This window comes from Nannospalax galili, unplaced genomic scaffold (genome assembly GCF_000622305.1).
Source record: "Nannospalax galili isolate Female #2095 unplaced genomic scaffold, S.galili_v1.0 scaffold832, whole genome shotgun sequence".
In the NCBI taxonomy this organism is placed as follows: Eukaryota; Metazoa; Chordata; class Mammalia; order Rodentia; family Spalacidae; genus Nannospalax; species Nannospalax galili.
The window spans coordinates 194,558-216,473 of record NW_008331828.1 but is presented as its reverse complement, the minus strand read 5'-3'; the positions used below and the strand labels follow the sequence as shown (position 1 = coordinate 216,473).

The window sequence follows — 21,916 nt, the reverse complement described above, 5'->3', positions numbered from 1 at the left end:
ATTGATTTCCCTTTATGGAAAGACAAAAAATATAGTGGTAAGTTCATATAGTTCAGACAATATAGGTTTAGAAATCAGCAGTGTGCAGCATTTCCCACAATGTTCCTGCCTCAAATAATATAAAGTATTTCATGATCATCAAATTACTTAATTTACATTCATGTTTTTAATAGTCTCATGTATCATTAAGCAAAGATCTCATAAAGTTTTTAACAAGACTTTACTCTTAAATGAAATTTGAATACTCTGAACAGTGATGTTCATTTCCAAAAAAAAAGTGTATTTTTTATGTAATACTAGATTATACTGTCCTTTGTCATTTCTGAAAAAAAGATTTATAAGGGAATGAAATTCTAAATATATTGAATTAGAATTCCTTTTTCCTTGGTCCAGGATTGTTTCATCAAATATCATTTCCATGTTGTGCTGAACTGCACAATTTACATGGGAACGAGAAGGCTGTTACAAATCCTTAAGATGGTAGGTTTTGTGAGAATTTACACAGTTGTGGTGAATGATAAAATGAATGGCATCTCTATTATAATTAATTAACAGTGTACTTATCTCAGAGAACACATAAGAAAATGCATTATGGATTCTGTTTATTGATGGATTAAGCCCTATTGATTCTAATTGAATTCATTTTGTAGAGAAACTTTGCACATGTGATAAAAAGAAGAAAGTCCAGAAAGTCTTGGATCAGTGTTCACAGGATATTTTCCAACAGCTTCTGAATATTGATAAGAAGTCTTATAAATGTAATGTCCTTGGACAAATATTTCATTTGTTTTCCCAATGTACATTTGATAAAATACATAATGACTGAAAACTCTGACAAATTCAGATGTGCTAAATACAGAAATGCCTCAGTTGCACCATTGAACCTAAAGGAACATAATAGATTGCACACTGGAAAAGAACTTTGCAAATATAAAGACTGTGATGAATCTTTAAATTTCTTTTCCAATATTAGTCAATCTTAGAATCAAATCTAGAAAGAAAGATGAATGTAAAGAAAGTGATACATCTTTTGCCTCTACTTACAAAGTGGTCCAACAAAGCATCCTTAGTGAAGAGAAGCAACATAAATATAAGAAATGTGAAAAATGCTCAAACCCTGATGAACATCGGAAAACTCATACTGGAGAGAAATTCTATGAATTTAAAGAATGTGACAATTCCATTCATCATTTCTCAATATTTAAAAGCCATTACAAAAATGTTTATGGAGAGAAACTTCACAAATACAGAATGTAGAATGTCCTTTCATCATTTGTTCTACCTTAGATACCATTACAAAATCCACACTGGTGAGAAGCCTTACAAATGTCATGAAATGTGCCAAACGCTTTACTTTTTGCTCGTCTCAGAAAACATCAGAAAATTCATACTAGAGAGACCTTACACATGTAAGGAATGTGACAAATCCTTTGTCTCATGTTCATATATTAAGTCACATTGGAGAATTCATAATGGATTGAAACCATACCAATGTAAGGAATGTGACAAAACCTTTGGTTGTCAAATCTTAAGTCACATAAAAACATTCATACTGAAGAGAAACCTTAAAAATGCGAAGAGTATGGCAAGTCCTTTAAGTAATTGTTGGGTATTAAAAAGCATCAAAAGATCCATGTTGGAGAGAACTCTTATCAGTGCAATGACTGTGACAAATCTTTCACCTTTGTGTCAACTTTTAGAAGACATCAGATAATTCATAGTGGAGAGAAACTCTACAAATGACAAGAGAGTGGCAAGTCCTTTAAGTTGGCTGCAAAAATTAAAGACCATCACAAAATCCATGTTAGAAAGGTTACAGATGTAACGAATATAATAAATCCTTTTCCAAAAGCGCAAATCTTAAATCACATCAGAGAACTCATTCTGGAAAGAAACCCTACAAATGGAAAGAGTGTGACAAATCCTTTAAGTGGCTGTCAGCCATGAAAAGGCATTACAGAATCCACACTGGGGAAATCCTTACAAATGTAAGGTGATCGATAAAAAGTAGCCATATGATGAATAGGGTTGATCAGGAGAAAGAAGAGTTTATTAGTAAAGGAACACATGAGACAGATTCCCTTCTGGGCAGGGAAAATGTCTGCCCCAGGTCGTAATCTGGAACCTTATAAGGGGGAGGCTTCTGCTTCCTGCAGAAGGTGGGAAGATAATATATTTTTTAAAGTTGGGTGGGGGGAAGTGGAGTGGGACTAGAGGTTAAAAGGGAAGCCTGCTGTGTTGGCCAAACAATGAAGAAAAGTCTGCTTCTCTTGATTTCAAAGAACCAAGGTGCTTATCAGCTCAGTTCACTTTTCTCAGGAGCTTGAGAAGTCCTTGAGACCCTGTTGGTGAGGGGGCAGGGCTATCTGAACCTTAACATAAGGAGAGTAAACAGAAATACAAGCAATGTGAGAAATCCTTCACACAGAGTGAAAAACTTTGATCAGATTTTAAAATTCATGACAATTTCTTCAGCTTATGTAATGCCCTTACAAATCAAAGCAGAATCAATACTAGAATGAAATGTTATGAACCTAAGTAATTTGTGAAAGACTTTAATGAATGTTTAAAACTAAGAAAACACTCCCAAATTTATACTGAAGAAAAGTCCTACAAATGTAACACAGCCTTGTAAAATCTTTAAATCAATCCAAACTGAGAAGAAACTTAAAAGCATGAAGTATGCAATAAAACCTTCAATTATTCTGCTAAAAGTATTCACTGAGTCCATACTGGGGAATCTATAAATATACAGCATCTTATTATCCCTGTATCATATATATTGGAAATTCAAAACTGTAGGAAACCTCCTAAAATAGAATTTGTCAAATTTTAAATGTGGACATTGTCCATTTTGCTTGTCTGAAGGAGATTTTACTCTGGACCCCATCAACACAGATTAAGTAAAAAGAATGAGAGAGAATAAGCAGATCCTCCCTGAAATTTATAGTGGGAGAGGATGTCTTTCTTTAATCACTACTCCATTGCCAAGGGGATCACGTCCTTCCTTGTGTTCCTCCATTATATTGTTAAGGAAATAATCAGGGAACAACAGCAAAAATCAGGTGAGGAGAGGGAGTTTAATTACTGACACCATGAATCAAGAAGTTTGACCCACTGTTCAAGTTTTGGGGGATGTTATACAAATGCAAAAAATCCTTTAAGGAAATATTGACTTAGAATACATCAGTGAAAACATACTGGAGAGAAGCCCTACAAATGTGAAAAATATGATAAGTCCTTTACATGACTGTCAAATTTTCAATTACATCAGTGAATACATACTCGAAACAAACTCTACAGTTGTGAAAAATGTGACAAGCCCTTTAGGCAAATATCAGCATTAAGATTACATCAGTGAAGTCATATTGGGGAGAAACCCTACAAATGTGAAGAATGTGACAAGTCATTCAAGAAAATAGCAAGACTTAGATTACATTAGTGAATACATACCTGAGAGAACCCCTAGAAATGTGAAGAATGTGACAAGTCCTTTACAGAGAGCTCAACACTTAGGAACCATTACAGAATTCATACTGGAGAAAAAACCCTACAAATGTGCAGTATGTGACAAGTCCTTTAATTAAAAAAAAATCCATTCTTAGAGTACATCAATAAATACATGCTGGGGAGAAACCATACAATGTGAAAAATATGACAAGATATTTACTCATATGTCAATATTTAGATTATATCAGCTAATGCATATGGGATAGAAACCCTAGAAATATGATGAATGTGGCTGGTCCTTTATTGAGAGTTCAAGTCTTAAGAAATATTATAGAATTCATACCAGAAAGAAACTTTACTGCAAACTCAGGACATGGGGAACATCAGAGAATTCATACTGAAGAGAAACCCTACAAATAAAAAAAGGTATGAGTCATCCTTTATTGGTCTAGCAACTCTTAGAGACACTAACGTATTTATAATAAAGAGAGGCAGATATATATATATATAAAATACACATATATATGATTTGGAAATTCCTTTAATCATATGTGAAATGGTAGCAGTTATCAAAACTTCCTAATGCAAAGGCAACTTATATGTGCAGAATGTGGTAAACCCTTTGCGCTCAATCTTAGAAAACAATTTGTACTAGAGGGATATGTTTAAAAGTATGGGAAAGGTGACACATTTATTTTTATATATTACAAAACTCCATAGTATATTGAAGAAAAACCGAATTTAATACAAAAATTTTAAATCGCTAATAAAAATTTATTCTAATTTAATAAAAAACAGTTCGCATTTGGGATAAACTGAAATAAAAATGTGAGGAAGTCTTTGCTTTTCCTTTTAATCTTGTGGAATATCACAGAATCCTTATGTTAGAGAGACACTAATACTTAAAAAAAAAAATGTCTGCCACCCTTTAATAATGACTCCTGTCTTAGGAAGCATGGGGAATTTCATAGTGATCAGGAGCATCCCCAAATTCCATGATTGATATCTCTTTATTGACTATCAAAGAACACACAGGGTGAATAAAACACATAAGTATTAAGGAGTAACCATGTATTCTGTAAGTAGTACCCAAATATGTGAAAATATTCATTCATATATGCAACTTGAAAAATCATAGAGTATGAAGTAGAAGTCTCTTAATTTATACAAGAAAGGGGGAACAATATCCAAATATCAAATCTTTTTAACCATGGAAAATCGGTAATAAAAAGTCCAGGACACTGTACAGTGTTCATAATATACTAGAGTATTATATATATAAATGAATATCAATTATTTCTATAATTCCATGTGCTGGTATATGATATTTTGATAGACATGACTTTTGTTTAGAAACATTTGTATCCCAAAAATGGAGCATTTTGAAGGATTGGCTCTGTAGGCTAGTTTGACCCTAAGCTAAATTCATATTTTCTGATTTATAAAGATTATTATGAAATTTATAGCAAATATTGCCTTTTGGTTTATTTTGTTCTTGTTTTCTTTTGGTCTTTTTGAGACAGGGTCTCCGTGAAGCCCCAACTGGCCTAGAACTATCTATGTAATACAGGCTGGCCATATTGCCATAGAAGGCCACCTGAGTCTGCCTCCTAAGTGCTGGGATTAAAGGCATGCACCACCATGCCCTGCCTGTAAGAATGCATTTTAGTGTGATGTATTGTTTGGCAAATTTCTACTATAGTTAAGGAAAGGAGAATCATGAGTATTAGAAACCAATCATTTCTAATGGCTCAGGGAGGAGCCTAATCTACCAAGTACATTAATTTAATTCTGAATATACACAATGCTTAGATGTTTGCAGTATTACATGATGTGGTAAAACATAGTAACTATTAGAGAAAAATTTAAAAATCATACAAGATCTGTGAATTTAATGTTGCACTGTCCTCTTACATTAGCCTAGGTCTTTGAAAATGGCAGATTATGATAAATATTGAAGACATTCTGTGCCAAGCCAAATTATTAATGATGAAAAAGAAATGAGCTACTTTGTAAGAGATTATTGTACATCATTATATTTATTCAAAAATGTATATTGATATGGGCAGGTAGAATCATATCTACATGAAACTTAGTTTTATTCCCAATACTGTATCTTTCTGAAGACTACATTATTTGTTAGTTTAATATGGGAATAAATTCAATCTGTTTTGCTTTCAAGGGATCATGTGACAATTGGTTGTAATATTTGCTTCAAGAGAGTTGAATACATGGTTCATTCTCAAGGCATCATTAGTATCAGTTGCTCTATTAATTGTTAATTCCTCATCCCAATTTCACGGATGACATCAAATCGTTGTTTTGCATTTTTTTATTGAGTAGCACTAAGAACGTCCTTCAGTGTAAAATAGGAGTGATGGTCTTCATTCCTCTGCTAAGTCAAAACATTCAATGCTAAATACCTGAAATGAAGTATATTCTGATTTGACCACTAATGAGATGAATGCATGGCAAGTTCATTGAATTGTGGATAAATATTTTAGTAGGTACTGTTGCAATTGGTTAATACAATTTATGTACAAAAACTAAATGAAGACAGAAAAGAGAAAGATAATTTGCAAAATGTTATACATTTGCATGTTCATCATCAATATATTAGAATTTTAGTGTTGTTCTTTGGAAATGGTGTGTAATGGCATCCAAATTTTCTATTAATTTAAACAAATCCTGTTTCTTTATTTCTCTTAATTTGTGTTTTGATATGATTCTATTGAATTCATTTTAAAACTGTCAAAAATGAATATAAGTTGATTTTTTTAATAAGTAAAGCATATGTTTAATGATGTAATATGGAAATTGTATAAAAATATTATGTTCTCCAAATAGGAACTCTCATACTTTACTTCAGCTGATAAGTGAAGGCTAATACAGGATATCCTTTCAAATTTGGGTAAATCAGTGAACTGTTTTTTTTTCCAGCGATCTGTTCCTTGGGGATTTATCAAATAATTTACATGACCTTTTTATTAGAGATTGTATGTTGTATTAGAAATATTATGATAAATATTGTGAAAATTACCTGGAAATATCATTGGAATCCTAATTTATGAGTACTGATATGTTTAAAAAGTCACTATTTTTTTTTTTGCACCTACCGCACCACCATTTTGTGGCACAAATGACCACATGGTTGGGATTTCCCTTTACATTGAAAGCAAATATGGGAGACTTTGGATAGAGCTTAGGAATCAGATAACAAAAAGGCATGCTTGCAGGTATATGTGCTTTCTAAAACATATAATAAAACATGATCACAGACATGAATTCACAAAGGTTTTGTGTGAGTGAAATTTCTCTGCTGTGATGAAATACCTGAAATATGAAGTAAAGCAAAGAGGCTCTTTTTCTCACTGTTCCAATGTTTTTTATCCATATATATTTGTTTCTATATGATATGGCTTACGGAGAAACAAATGTGGAATCCTGGTAACCATGTACCACATAGGAGAGCTCTCATCCTGAAGGAAAGGGAGAGAAGGAGGAACAAGATTGAGACAGAAATAAAGAAGGTCTTTCCAAAGGCAGAAACAAATTATGTGCTTCAGTGTTGTACATCAGTGACCTACTTCCTCCAATCATGGCTTAAAGGAGGAGCCATGAAGTCATGGTTACATCCCTTGTGATCCAATCATCTTTCCACAAATCCTTTTCTGAATCCTGATGTCCACAGCATGGATATTGAACACATGAGACTCTGGGAGTCCTTTTTTGCACCCATACCAAAGATTCATGTCTTACTTGACAACAAAACATTGGAAATGATGAAAAGTGAATTGTTTGGTCTACTGTCGATGGAATACCATCTCAAATGTTCCATACCTCACGCTCTGATTTTAGTGCTAGATGCCTAGAGTTCGAGGCCCTTATTCTGATTCTGCACAGTACCTAAAATATCACATATCTCAATGTTTTTGCCTACCCCTATGCTGTTCTTATGTGGTTTACTTGCATATTATACATGGGAGAAATAGTACATATTTTCATTAGAAAATTACAAAGCTCCTTGACAATATATGTGGGTTTAAATGACTTCATGTAGTGGAACAGTTCTTATGATTGAGCTTGAAAATATGAACTACTACATACAGAACACACTAATGTAAACATTCTTTTAAAGACACACTCAATATTCTCATATGTGAAATAAAATTTAATTTTTTTAAGTTATAATTTTTAAGGGATATCATGAAAATTATTTATTTTTCCAGGGCTACACATTCAGTTTTGATTGTTTCAGTTCCTAACTTTCTATAGTTTTTCATTCTTCCTTTCACCCCCAGCTCCTTGGGCATTATGCCACTATACCATCTCTGCATTTATATGTCTAGGTTTTCAATTTTTTATCATTGAAGTTTCTCTTGAGTGGTTTGCAGTGTCCATTCATGTTTTATGAATTCATTACTCTGACCATGTCACTGACATACCTTGAATCAGATTCAGTGTTCTGGTAAATTAAGTCAGAATGTTAGATCCTTAGAAAATTGCCAATATACAACACTGGGTATTGCAGGGGGTTCGAGCCTGCGAACCCCGCCCAAGGATGACTGGGGATGAGTAAGCACACCGTTCGTCATCCCCTGTCTCCCCCAGCACCGGGAACAATCAGACGCAACAGGGAGTCTAGTCAACCAAGAACTCAGTTGTGGTAACTGACACACATTCAAGAGCAGATTTTGCTCTCAGAAGCAATATTGTTGGCAGTGAAGTATAATATGCATCTCGTGTGTAGGTATTCAGTTTCACTGTCAGTACCTAGGCGCACAGAGCTTACTAGAGTCATATGTCTATCACAGTATTTTCCATTCCAGTTCCTGATATCACTGCATTTAGTTTTCATCTTGTCTATGAAAAAAATCAGGGTATGCAGATATTCTATTTCAATTCCTTCTTGTAAGCACCCAAATATTATGATCAGGATATTTCATATATATTTAACTGTACTTTCCTATTTACACCATCACACTCCTCTGCCTCACATTACTCCAGATACTACCATTGTCCCCATTTTTGCTAATGACATATATATGTTCATATGTATGCACACACGGTTAAATATAATCTCTGCAAAAGTGAAATGATACATTGATTTTAGAGTTCTTAATATTGATGTAACTTACTAATTTCACCTTTTTAAAATACAGTTGTGAGGAATTAGAGCTGTGTAAGTATTGAACAAATTTCAGAAATACATACACAGATGAGATTTGCCAAAGTAAACCAAACAAATGAGGATGGCTGATCTGTGACACAAGTTGATACAGGAAAAAAAATATCAAACCTGGCAGATCAATGGAGCTAAAATTCCTTAAAAAGAGCAATGAATACAAGAATCTGTTGAGTCTGATATAACAGTAGACTGGGTTATGGTCTCAGGCCTAGAGTCTGGAAAGTGCCAGATAAAGTCAGCAGTAAATTCCCTGTCTTTTGAGTTTCCTAGTACTTATTTGTTCCATTCACACATGGCTGAAATGGCAAGGACATGCTTTCCAATTCCCTTAAAAATAGTTAATTACGTTCTTGATTGTGGAACCTCCTGACTTATTCATATCACATAAAGCCATACATACTGATAACATGTTAGGGATGAATTTAAAAAAAAAATTAAGGATATTTGGCCACAAATATTCATACCTTAGCAAAATAATTTGAGTGAATTTAATTATTTTGATATCAGTATTTATCATGTGGAAGATTCATTTTATAAAGAAAAATATATGAAGGAATTTTTTTTACCTTTTACTCAAAATATACCAAGCAGTTATACATGACAGATAATAATGTGAAAGTTGGCAAGGCTGTTGGTGATAGACCTGCACCCAAGAACATTTGGGGAACACAAATTAGACTCAAAAGGCCTTCACAAAACAGTAATAATAGGGGCTGGAGAGGTGGCTCAGTTGTTAAGAGCACTGGCTGTACTTGCAGAAGATGTGACTTCAAATCCCAGCACCCACACTTGCCCAAAATACCTGCTTTTGTAGAAATGTTATTTAAATTTCCTACAATAACCTAAGGGGCACCTATACTTTGGTGCTGGAAGTCTGAAATCCATGAGAAGATTACTGCCAAGTATTGATGTGAGAAATCCTATAAAAACCTGTTTGTATTTCTGGTCAGTGCCTCAATATTTCTGGAACACGTTAGCCAGGGTGTAGCCAAAGGTAAACTTCCTTAAGTTCTTGAGCATTGTTTGATTTTTTTGTCCCCTGTCCAGGTAGTATCAGGGTAATTTTCATAGCAATATGCTTTGAATTGCTTGTTCATATTTATGTGTTCTTTTTGAGAACAGTACCTTAGAGACCAACTTACTCCTTTGGGGAACATTTGGAATTTTTCTGTTCCTTGAGGTGGGTGGTCATATTTTCTTGATTTATCATATTTTTACTATTTGGGGAATGGGTTCTGGGAATCTGTATTTAGTCTGTTTCTTTTTCATGAGGTTTTCTTAGTGTAGGAGGATGGAATTCCAAGGTGAGGTTTCAGAATGGGTTTCTTTGGGAGGTCTCTGAAGAGGACAGAACCAGGCTGGGGATGTAAGTAGGGGTGTAGGCTGTCTTACTAGGTCCGGGTGTGGTCTAAGCCCACAGAATCTCTGTAAAGAGGCTGTGTACTGAGTCCAGGGCTAGAATGACAGCTGGAGCCACTTGGTTGGGATCTAGAGGCCTGTGCCAGGGGCTGGGTCTGAGTGGGTCAGGAACAGTCACCTGGGTCAGATGAGTGACCCAAAGAATGTAGATGGAGAAAATTCAAAGTAATTTGAGAAGGGTGTGGCATGGGGGGAGCCTGAAGTGTGAGGCAACAAGAAGTTGGGTTGGAGTGGGCGGGACCAGAGCAGTGGTGGAGAGGCTCCAAATCTGTGCGACCCTGGAGGCCTTGGGGCCTTTAAAACTCCACTGAGTCCTAGGGAGACCCGGTCTCAGAAGGATGCGAAAGTTCACCAAAGTCACCAGAACCACACACAACCATTGGTGCAGAGTGGATGAGAGGCGAGTCCAGGAGGGACCTTCAAGGTGGAGGAGAGGGTGGACTGAAACTGAGGTCATGGGAAAGACTCCTGGTCATGTGATCCTGTGTCGCCCTGGACACTGCAATCAGAGTTGGGGGCTGGGAGCAGAGGCAGGTCCCTGAAACTCACCTGGGAATTAAACATTATTTATGCTTACTTTACAGCAATGATCGCAGGTCTCAAACTCAGTTGTAAGCATTTGGGTATGTTGGCCTGTGTACCCTCTTAAATTTAGAATATTAAAGGTAGATGTTAGCCTATTTGAACTAAGATGAATCCTGATTTTTATCAGCAATTTCATGGTTTCCCAAATAGTCTCATAAAAAAAAATCACATACACTATTTAAATTAATGTGCAAATATGGTACAGTGATCTTACGTGTACAGGAATTACTTCAAATCAATTGTTCCTCCCACTGCTCTTTTGGAAAAAACAAAGCTCTTCCAATGTAAATTCATTCCTACATTCTGATTGACATGTTTTACTTTTCTGTGTCTAAGTCAGTGATGAATGGACATGGGAACATAGAGAGCTTGTTAGAATTAGTCACTCAACGAATGAGTCTAGATTTTATTGAATCAGAACATATATTTTAGCAAACATCCACAGTTATAGTTGCAGTCATTGACACTTAAGAAACAAACTTTCAATTCACCATTAATGGTCCTTCTGAAATATATAATTTATGATATAAATCCAGCATTAAAATGGGTATTGTTATGTTGTGGTCTTAATTTTTGATCCTGTAGTCCATAAAAGCCTGGTATGTGCCAAGCATGGGGACACATGCCTTTAATCCCAGCACTCTGGAGGCACAGGCAGGTATATCTCTGTGAGTTCAAGGCCTGGTCTACTTGGTGAGTTCCAGGCTAGCTGAAGCTGCAGAAAGACCCTGTCTGAAGAAAACAAAACAAACAACAACAACAAAAAAAAACCATAGTATGCATGCTGAATACTAGGATAGCGTGCCCTGTATGTCCACATTTAGAAAACATATTAGAGAATATGAAAGTGTCAAAAAGCATCTTCAGAATCGTTATGATCACTCCCTACATCAGAATGCCTCTCAGTGTCTTTGGTTTCCTTGATTCAAGGAATGCAATCTGCCTGTGGACATGTGGTCAACTGTTATTCTTCACTCTGAGGTGTGTTGACATTCAGTGACATGGCTGTGGACTTCTAACAGGAGAGAGAATGCCTAGATCTGTTCAGAGGGCTTTGCACAGAGACTTAAAGCTGGAGAATTACAGCTGTCTTTTTTTTTTTTTTTTTGGGGAAATATTTTTTTTTACATAATTTTTTTCTTGTGTGTGTGTGTGTGTGTGTGTGTGTGTGTGTGTGTGTGTGTGTTAACTTTTTGTGAATGGGCCTCACATCTCATAAAGTGAAATTCTCACAGGAGAAAAAAAACCTAATGTAACTTTGTCTGCATTTATGTTTGTCTTTTGAGAGGGGTTATGCTTCTTTCATTTTTGTTCCATGATAAATTCAGAAATGTTATACCATATAATATTGTCATGCAATCATAAAATTCCATTTCCAACCTGGAATTTCAGATGAGCTATAATTAGAGGTGGAACACTAGTTATGCAACCTGAGAACTCTGTAAATATCAGTGTTCTGATAGAACATTACAATTGAAAAGACATTTGTAGAAATCCCAGTTATGTTCTCTCTTTATCTATGGCATGCACTACTGTTTAGAAATCTAGGTACTTTCTAAAGATTCAAATCATGGACCACAAAGCACAGGCATACAAAGGTGCTAGAGTACTTGGTGTCTTGTGCATTAAGCTGTGATCACCTGGGGTCCTGGGGGTGATGGTGATGTCCTGAAAGACACTGAAGTGGTAGGTGGTCCTGAGGGACACACTGCTGCACTCTTTGTTAGTGTAGAAACAAAATATCATCATTTATTATAAGTTACATTTGTAAGACATGGAGTAAAGACATGTCTATAAATTAAAATATAATATTATCTAATTCTACTTTTTAATATTAATTTTTAAGAAATGTCTTATTATTACTTTTATTTTAAGTATATGAGTGTATTGCCTGCCATCATATAAGTGCACTCATGTTTGCAATACCCACTGAGGTCAGAAGAGGGAATTGGATCCCCTGGAATGGAATTACAGATAGCTGTTAGCTGCCATGTGGGTGCTGGGACTTAAGTCCACTGTATGAGCAGCCAGTGCTTTTAACCTCTGAGCCATCTCTCCCGCCCCTGAACATTAATATTTGACAAAGAAGAACTATATGTATTTGGGAAGTATAGTGTGATATTTTATTCTTTACATATATTTTTGAAATTGACTATTAAATTAACAAAATTTACCACTTCATGAATTCTCCAATTAAAATGTATATACTGGAAGTCATGTCACAAGGTAGTTTTGAGACTGAACACTGCCTTATAAGCCCAATTTTTATAAAGTGACTGCTCCTTCAATATTACCCATGAAATTTTAAGAATGTGAGAATCTTAATTTCAACCAAAGTCCTCCCAAATCATTAGAAGAGACACATTTAATGTCTCAGTTAAGTGCATGATTAACCAGAACATTTAAAAAAAACTTTCTATTGTATTCTCTCTGAAATTCAGTTGCACAACCTAAATATCCCTCAGCCTCTGAGTAGATCCTGTAATTTTTCTACATTTATACAATACAGTTCTACTTTGTGTAAAAAAAAAAAAGGAAATCAAGGAATTTGCAGAGAAATGGCTATACTAAGTGAGGTAAAACAGATGCTTAAAAACAACCCACAGGTGTTCTCTCAACTGTGGCTCCTATCACCAAATCCTCAATAGATACTCAAAGGAAGTAAATTCAGTACGGGCTAGAGTTATATGTGCTCACTAGTCATGGCAGCACTATTTGAATAATAGGGAATCTACTGAAATTTACATTGACAAATGAAAGATGTACTGAAATGTGATATTCCTGAAGAATACACCACAATTCCATCATAGAAAAGAGTGGAATCTTCTCATACTTGAGAACAGGATGATCTGGTGGACACTGTATCAGCTAAAGGGAGTTGAAACACTAGCACTACATGATCTCAGTCATAAGAGAAATAGAAAAAGAAAAGATAGATGATAGATATTGAGGATAGAATAGCAGTTTCCAGTGAATGGGGAGTGTGGGTAGTAAATAACAGAAACAGTGTCATGGTGTCATGACTTAACTGAGTTGTACTGTTCTATGCCACAACAAGGTAAATAAAATAATCCAAGTTGCATTTTATATATAAAATAGTTAGAAAATATCAATTGGGATACACTCACCATAGGGAAGTGTATTAGTCACTTTTCTGTTGCTGTGATAGAAACACTGACCCAAGCAATTTATGGAAGGAAGAGTTTATTTGAGCTTATGGTTCCAGGGGAATTATAGTCCATCATAGCAGGGAGGCAGGGTGGCTGGAGGTGGCTCTGTAAGCCCACCCCCAGTGACATGCTTCCTCCAGGATAGCCACACCTTCTAAGACCTCCCAAAAATGGCACCATTGCCTGGAGACAAAATGTCCAAACACTTGGAGCCTATGGGGGACATTTTCATTTAAACCACCACATCCCACCCCCTGGCCCCCATAGGCTCATGATCATATAAAATGCAAAATGCATTTAATCCAACTTTAAAAGTTCCCATAGTCATTATCAGTCTCAATACTATTCAAACGTCCACAGTCCACAGGTAAATATCTTAACTGTAAGCCTCTATAAAATTAAAAGACAAATTACATATTCCAACATATGGTGGAACTGAATACACGTTACCATTCCAAAAGGGAGGAATGGAGGCATAGTAAGGAAATATCGGACCAAAATAGGACCAAAAACCAGTAGGGCAAGCACCAATTCCAGTAGGTCCATGTCCAACTTCTGGGACTTTACTTCCAAAGGGCTTAGATGGCTCAGCCTCTCTAGCTTTGCTGAATGCAACATGCATCTCTCTCTTGTGCTGGTACCACTCCCTGTGCGCAGGTCTTCTTGGCAAATGCCTCACAGCTCTGGCATCACAAACTTCTTGGTGTCTCCATTGCCAACCAGGCTTCACCTTCACAGCTTCACAAAATGGCTTATCAGGGTCTTATATAAGCAGGGGAATCCCTGCTTCACATTGCCAAGTTTGACTGCAAGTTTGGGATGGACTCCAGCCTGCTTTATCCATTTTAGAAGCTTTTCTCTTCAGTGGCCCTGCAGCATTTTCCTAACTGGGTGTGATCTTTCCCTGGAAGCACTCTCTCCATTGTTTAAGTTTGACTGTCTAGGCCCCTCCTTAATCACTTTAATCTCCTTAATCACTTTGATTTCCTTATCAATGGGATCTTCTCCATCACATGCCAGGGCTCCATCATTAGTCTTCCTAGTGCTCTTTTTCAATCCAAACTGTACATTCTGTATTTCTTTCTGGCCCATCTGCTCTTTTTCACTGTAAATCTGTATAATATTCATCATTAATAGCCACGCCACCATTTCTACATTAGGCTGTCTTGAAATTCCTTCCACCAGAGAAATTAGCCCATGGCTTTTCAACTTAGCCTCAGGCAAGCCTTTAGGTTGAGGACAGACTCCTGCCAGACTCTTTGCCAAAAGATCCCAAGTGCTGCTTAAGTCCTTATTTCTCTCTGGAACTACACTCTTCCCAGCACTACTTTCTTCCAGGCTCCTACTAGAATGGCCTGTTAAGCTCCCCTTACAGCAATCAACCACTTTTCTAGCCCAAATTTCCAAAGTCTTCCACATTTTTCCAAAACCCCCACATGGTCAGATTCTTCACAGTCAACAGCCCACTCTCTGGTACCAATTACTGTATTAGTCACTTTTCTGTTGCTGTGATAGAAACACTGACGCAAGTAATTTACAGAAGGAAGAGTTTATTTGAGCTTATGGTTCCAGGGGAATTACAGTCCATCATGGCAGGGAGACATGGTGGCTGGAGGTGGCTGGAACAGGAGCAGGAGAAGCTAAGCTCTCACATCATCATGCAGACACAGAAATCAAGAGGGCAACTGCAGATCTGGCAAGGCTTAAGAACTCTGCAAGCCCACCCCCAGTGACATGCTTCCTCCCAGATAGCCACACCTTCTAAAACCTCCCAAAACAGCACCATCATCTGGGGACAAAGTGTCCAAACACTTGGAGCCTATGGGGGAGATTTTCATTCAAACCACCACAGAAAGCATATATTAATGACTACTACATCAATATCCACAACATATGTATAACAAAAAATCAAGGAAATGTCTGAAATACGTAAAGTATGGTATCATCAGACAATAATGTTTTTGTTTTTATTCTTATTTATTTTTATTTCATGTGTAACAGTGTTGTTCTGGTGTGTATGTAAGTGCCACCATATGAGCAATATCTGTGGAGACCGGAAGACAGTGTGGGAACCCCTGGAACAGGTGTTCAGTACAGTTGTTACTACCGTGTGTGTTGCAAATTGAAACTAGTCCTTTGGAAGAGCAGCCAGTATTCTTCACTTCTGAGCCATCTCTCCAGCCCCAAGAATAGACTTTTAAAATTCATAGTGACCTACTCCTGATATTTAGCCTTTAAAAGAAAAACACTCACTTGTGCCTCCCCCACAGATTCTGTCTGTGAAGCTAAGTAGAAACATCAGTGCTGTTTCACTTAACAGTTGCAGGCAGAAGAGACTGAGGCTGGGCATCAGCTACCAGTGCTTCTGAAGGAAAGCTTAGTTTAGCCTCTATTCCAAAGGAAGAAAACCGTGTTTCTGCCTTGTTTAGGTAATGAGGTGAGGCACCTGTATTCCCATGAATGTAGTAGAAATTCTTGATCTTGTAGCCAGGGTGGGCCACATGAAAACAGGAAAGCCCAAAATTCTATTGTCATCTCTATGTTGAGGTTTCTTCCTGTGCATCTACTGTGACAGCAGACAGTATAACGGCCTGTTTTGTTTTCTGTTGTGCTTCTTCCTCTTGTTATATTGGCAGGTGAAGTGGATTTTCAGTGAACTGAAAGGAAGTTTCTGGAAAGAAAGAGAAGACTGTTTATGTAGTGCCCTATTGGAAACCCACAGAAGGAAGATAGAGATGGCTTCTTTCCAGGTAAATACATTCAAGGGCCTGGACCTGTACATTTTCTTTCTCTAAATGTTTGGTAGTTTGAACTTGTAACCTTTGCTCATCCAGAAACTAGCTATGTAGACCAGGCTAGCTTGACTCTCACAGAGATCCTCATGCCTCTTCTTCTGGAGTCCTGGGAATAAAGGCTTGCACTACCATGCCTAGGCCGCGTTAACTCTTTTCATATGTATCACCTATGTAGCATATCTACTTCTCCATTTTGTCCTCCATTGAGATGATAGGTGAAAATTCAAATATGTCCATCTTCAGGTCCTAAGGAGGATGGACTTCAGTCCTCTTATGCCACTGTAGTGTTGTTTGAACTATACATAAAACTGACAATTTTGTTTTATTTTATGTGGATATTGTATTACTTTGCTCAATATTTAATCCCACCAACATCACAGGGCTGATGGAATGCGCTACTGGGTTTGTTGACACCTGTATTCTTTTGTCTCCAGGTAGTTGATTCCCTTGGTTAAACTGCTCTGCAGCAAATACCAGACCTTGACATCATTGATTTTAATTTGTTAGGAATCAGTTTTCTTCTGGTAGTTTACAGAATGAAACACATGAAATATGACATTTAATGCAGAATATCTCCTTTCATCACTGTTAGTTTTCTTCCTTTCTTTGGAGAAAGAAAGCCTTTTTCATATGTTTGCTAAATACTGAGTTTTCCAGGTGGAGATTCTGAAGCCAGCCTTTCTCTCTGCTGGTATTTCTACTTCACACGCAGGGACATCACTGCCTCCCTTACTGGTTCATTGAACCTCAGATAAGTGCTCTCTTTATCAAATGTTACACACATGTAGTTGTCTGCATGATTTGGGGAGAATTTCTGTAAGCAGCATCAACATTGTTCAGCCTGTGTTCGATCTTGTCTTCATGTTTTCGTTACTCTTCAGTGAGGAGCCCAGTTCTCAAATCCTCTTTATTGTGCTACATAAGTCTCCCAGTGTGTTCCTTCTAGGTAAATTTTTGGTAGGCAAACGAGGATAAAATTAGAAATCACTATAAAAGTATTATTAGAGTAATTATGCACTGATGTTTCTGTAATTTTTACATTACCTGCAGGGTATATTATTTAATTTATAAGGATTGTGTCTTCTTGCTGGGGAGGGAGACACACATACTTTTCTATCTTCTGCTAAGTTCTACTCAGTGCTGTGGGAGAAGGTGTCTTTTGCTCCTGGGCACTGGCCTCACTGCAAAGCTCGTTAGGATTGGGATAAGTCAGGCCCAGCCACAGATTGTGTTAAGGTGAAAGTCTGTGTTTTAGCTGGGATTACACTGCATGGTTACAAACATTCGAATTTATGAAGCAGACTTATAAATCAGTGTGACTTTATATCAGATAAATATATACAACTGATCTTCTATGCTATAAATATAGGAGTAAAGTGGTATTCCTATGTTGAGGGCTTAATTTATGTGCTATGCTCCTTAACATTATAATCTTCACAAAAGTTTGGAGGATTTGATTCCATTCTTTTTTGCACAGAGTCAGCAAGTAGATTATAGGCATTTATTCAATTAAGAAATATCCTTTTGAATAATTCAGGTTTCTCATCTAATTCAGAAGTCATTTGTTAATTATCTCTTTCTTTCTTGGGTCCACTACCCCATTTAAGTGCACATAGTCTGTAATTTTCCATTTTAGCATCCATTGACATTCAAGGATGTGTCCATAGACTTCACCCAGGAGGAGTGGGAATACCTAGACTCTGCTCAGAGGACTTTGTACAGGGAGTTAATGTTGGAGAACTATAGCAATCTGGTGTCTGTAGGTGAGGAGAATTGTGTTGGAGAATTTTTTACTACTCTGCTACCTTGGACAGATCATAGTCTACTTTGTGCATATGTTAGGTTTAAGCCTTGGATTCTTTAAAAATTATTTCATGGAAGTGTCTGGGCATCATGAAGAACATGTTTATATTTTACCATTTTGTTCCATTTCCACTTGATAGAGGACTTATCTGTTTTCAATATTTTTGGTGTTAACTTCAGCCACCCATTGGTGCATGGTACTGTAGCTGGAACCTTAAAGTTTCATTTCCATAGCTGAATTGTGAATCAGTGACAGAACTCACCGTATGAAAACTGAAAAATTTCCCATGTATTCTAATGAGTCTGTCAGAAAATAAAAATTGGGAAATCATTTGGAGAGTCTGCTCTTTTCTGAATATTTTCAGTGGAGCACAGTGTTGCATTATAAATCTAGTGCTTTCTAAGGAGTCCAGCAAGCATCAGTTGCCTCGTTGCCTCTTTCTCATACACAGGACTTGCTGTGTGTAAGCCTGTTCTGGTCTCCTGTCTGGAGCAAAGCAAAGAGCCCTGGAATGTGAAGAGAGGGGAGACTGTAGCCAACCAGGTAGGTTTGAGTGGATGAAGGAAGGGCCCAGAGGAGAGGACCCAAGTAACTAGAGATAAAGTGAAATGGTTTTGCTACACTGTTTCACTGCAAGGAGATTCTGATAATTTAATTTATAGCAGTTTCTTCAAGATTTTACCTGTGGTACATGTCAAATGACTTCTTTTATTGCATTTGGATTATGTGGAAATTACAAGTACGCAAACATCACTTGATTTAATTATTTAATTTTTCCTTATCTCCCATGTCACATATCTTGCCAAGGTAAGCTAATAGCTGGTTTTCTTCCTGTGAGTTCTTCCCGTACTACATTTTTTCAGTGTGTGTTTTTTATTGAATTCTTTTTCACTTCATAAAGAAAAAATCTTAATCATCTTTATACCCCCTACCCTATCTGCACCCATGTACCCCTCACCAGATTTTATCTGCTCCCCCCAGATAACCCCCAACAGATTTCATGCATTCTGTGATATATATTAAGGCCTAGAGAGTCAAATGTTTAACATATCCTGTAATTAGTAAATTTTGTGCCTTTCATTTTGTTTTCCTTTGAAAGTGTTTGTGTCCTCTTTACTCTTTGTGATTTTTTCATTGTTTTACAACTACTAATGTATTTCATTTGAAAGTGATTGTAAGACTTTCATGAGCATCATGTAAAATATTTACATAGCATGACATTCTATATTCTTTTCCCATTTTAAATAAGAATGTGTTAAATATATCTGTCTACATGGCAATTTGGGATTCTCTGTTTTCTACCTACTATTGATGTCTGTTTTCCAGTTTGGTCTGAAAAGAGATTGTGAAACATTGATACTGTATAATATTTAGGACTTATTCTAGTGTCCTGTCCAGTTTTTCATGTGTTCTTTGATTGGGGAAATTTGTGCATCCTCCTGCTCTGTGCCTGTGAGTCAGTCTAGGCTTCTTTGGGATCCATGCTTCCTCATGCTGCTCATGTGCTTGTTCACTCATAATCTTTCTGACTTCAGTATTCTTCACAGATAGGACACAGTTCACAGAGCTGTGGTTTGGAGGATCTGTTTTGTTCGGGCACCTTCCTTCTCTAAATCTTGTTTTCCTTGAGATTAGATTTCTTATGCCATGACCTTCCATCTCATGGTTCAGTTTTGCCATTGTCTGTTAGTTTCTGAGCCCCATGGATACTGGACTGAAACCTCTAAAGTTGGAGCCAAAGTTTAATATTGATCATATGAATAATTTTTCTCAGTTGTAGATTAGATGAAAACAATCCACAATGGACTGTATCATGAAATGAGAGAAAATAGATAATATTCAGTTTCAAATTTGAAATAAGATAAAAACAGAGAGTATCTTAGTTGCAGGAAGTGGTGGTGCATACCTTTAATCCCAGCTCTTTGGAGGCAGTGGCAGTCAGATCTCTCTGAGTTTGAGGCCAGCCTCGTCTACCTGGTGAGTTTCAGGAGAGCTGGGGCTACAGGGATACCCTGTCTCAAAAAGACCAAAAAAAGAGAGAGATGACCTTAGTTTTTGATGTACTTTCTCCTTGGAAAATAACAAGAGTTAGTGTTTGATGAAGGGGGGAAAAATTCATTCCAATGTATTCAACCATTTCAGGCACTCAAATGGAATAGTAAAATCACAGGGTTTTCTTTTAATTGAACAATTCCTATTCCTGTTAACTTTAAAAAGCTGTATTTTTTATAATTTTCTTAGAAAATTTTACATATAGTTGATTACACTGATACTGTTACAACTAATGGGTTTTTATAGGCTCTTCAGTTATTCATTGTCAGTCATTGTTAAGACAAGAAATTCACAGGTATGTTGGTGCATGCCTTTATTCCCAGCACTAGGGAAGCAGAGGCAGGCAGATCTATGTGAAATCGAGGACAACCTATGTAGATCGTTGCAGGGCAGATGGGGCTACAGAGAGACCCTGTCTCAAAAAGATCAGAAAAAAAAGATACAGACTACACAGAACACTGAAAATGTCCCACATGACTCTTCCCATTCAGTACTTGACCCATCTCCTGTTTCTGCCATTCAGCCACTCAGCATGCTTAGGGAAAGTGAGTGACTCCACACTAGGTCCTGTATTGTTCCTATAAGGAGTTTCAGAATGATTATTGTTTTGTTTTGTTTTTATCTTTTTGAGACAGGGTCTCTCTGTAGCCCCATCTGCCCTGCAATGATCTACATCCTGGCCTGGAACTCAGTATGTAGACCTGTAGAGCAGCCTGGACTTGAACTGCTTCCCGAGTGCTTGGAGTGTGTGTGTGTGTGTGTGTGTGTGTGTGTGTCTGTGTGTGCCAGGGGTTCGAACCAGCAACCCCCGGGGAGGTGATGATTGGGTATGAGTTAGCACGCTGTTCGCCAGCCCATGCCACCCCCATTACCCAGGGACACTCAGACCCAATGGGGAGTCTAGTCAGGCAGGGACTCATTTATTGCAGGTGTTACAAAGTTTATAAAAGCAGCTGGAACTCCCCCTCCCCGAGGGCATATCTTAAGGATGGTCACATGCTAATCATGCACTCCTCAGCAGTGTGGAAGTATTCTTCAGACTTTCAAATCAAGCCAGGCCGTGCCCCCAGTAACTTCCCTTTGGACCTATGCAAGGTGGGGCCTTTAGGTCCCCACATATCCCCCTTTTTATTTTTATTTTAAGGCCGAACTGACTTTATTTCATGGGTTACCCACCTCATAGGTGGCTCCCTGAGGAGAGATGGCTGTCTCCTTCCTTTAATCTTATGTAATTTTGCCTGTCTTAGGTTGTGTCACCTCTGATCAAGCCTTGCCCGTCATTGGATCATGCACCTGGCCATGTGCATATCCTGTCTTAGGAGTACTTGTCATGGGACATCTTACCCATCTTTGGCTAAAAATGCATCATGATTAAGGGCAGCCACATGGGTAATGCCAGCCCGTGATAGTCTTAGTCTCTGCCTAACTCGGTTAGCCAACTGTGGGCAACCGT

The 21,916-nt window shown here is 37.3% G+C and overlaps 1 protein-coding gene across 1 annotated transcript in view; it reads left to right on the top strand.

Annotated features, from left to right (window-relative positions):
- Positions 1 to 1,258: 1,258 nt before the first annotated feature.
- The window catches only part of LOC103728946 (zinc finger protein OZF-like), a 42,348-nt gene continuing 21,690 nt past the window's right edge, over positions 1,259 to 21,916 (top strand). Inside the window, 2 exon segments of the mRNA XM_029560543.1 lie at positions 1,259 to 1,585; positions 1,809 to 1,988. Coding sequence (XP_029416403.1) covers positions 1,259 to 1,585; positions 1,809 to 1,988 — 507 coding nt within the window.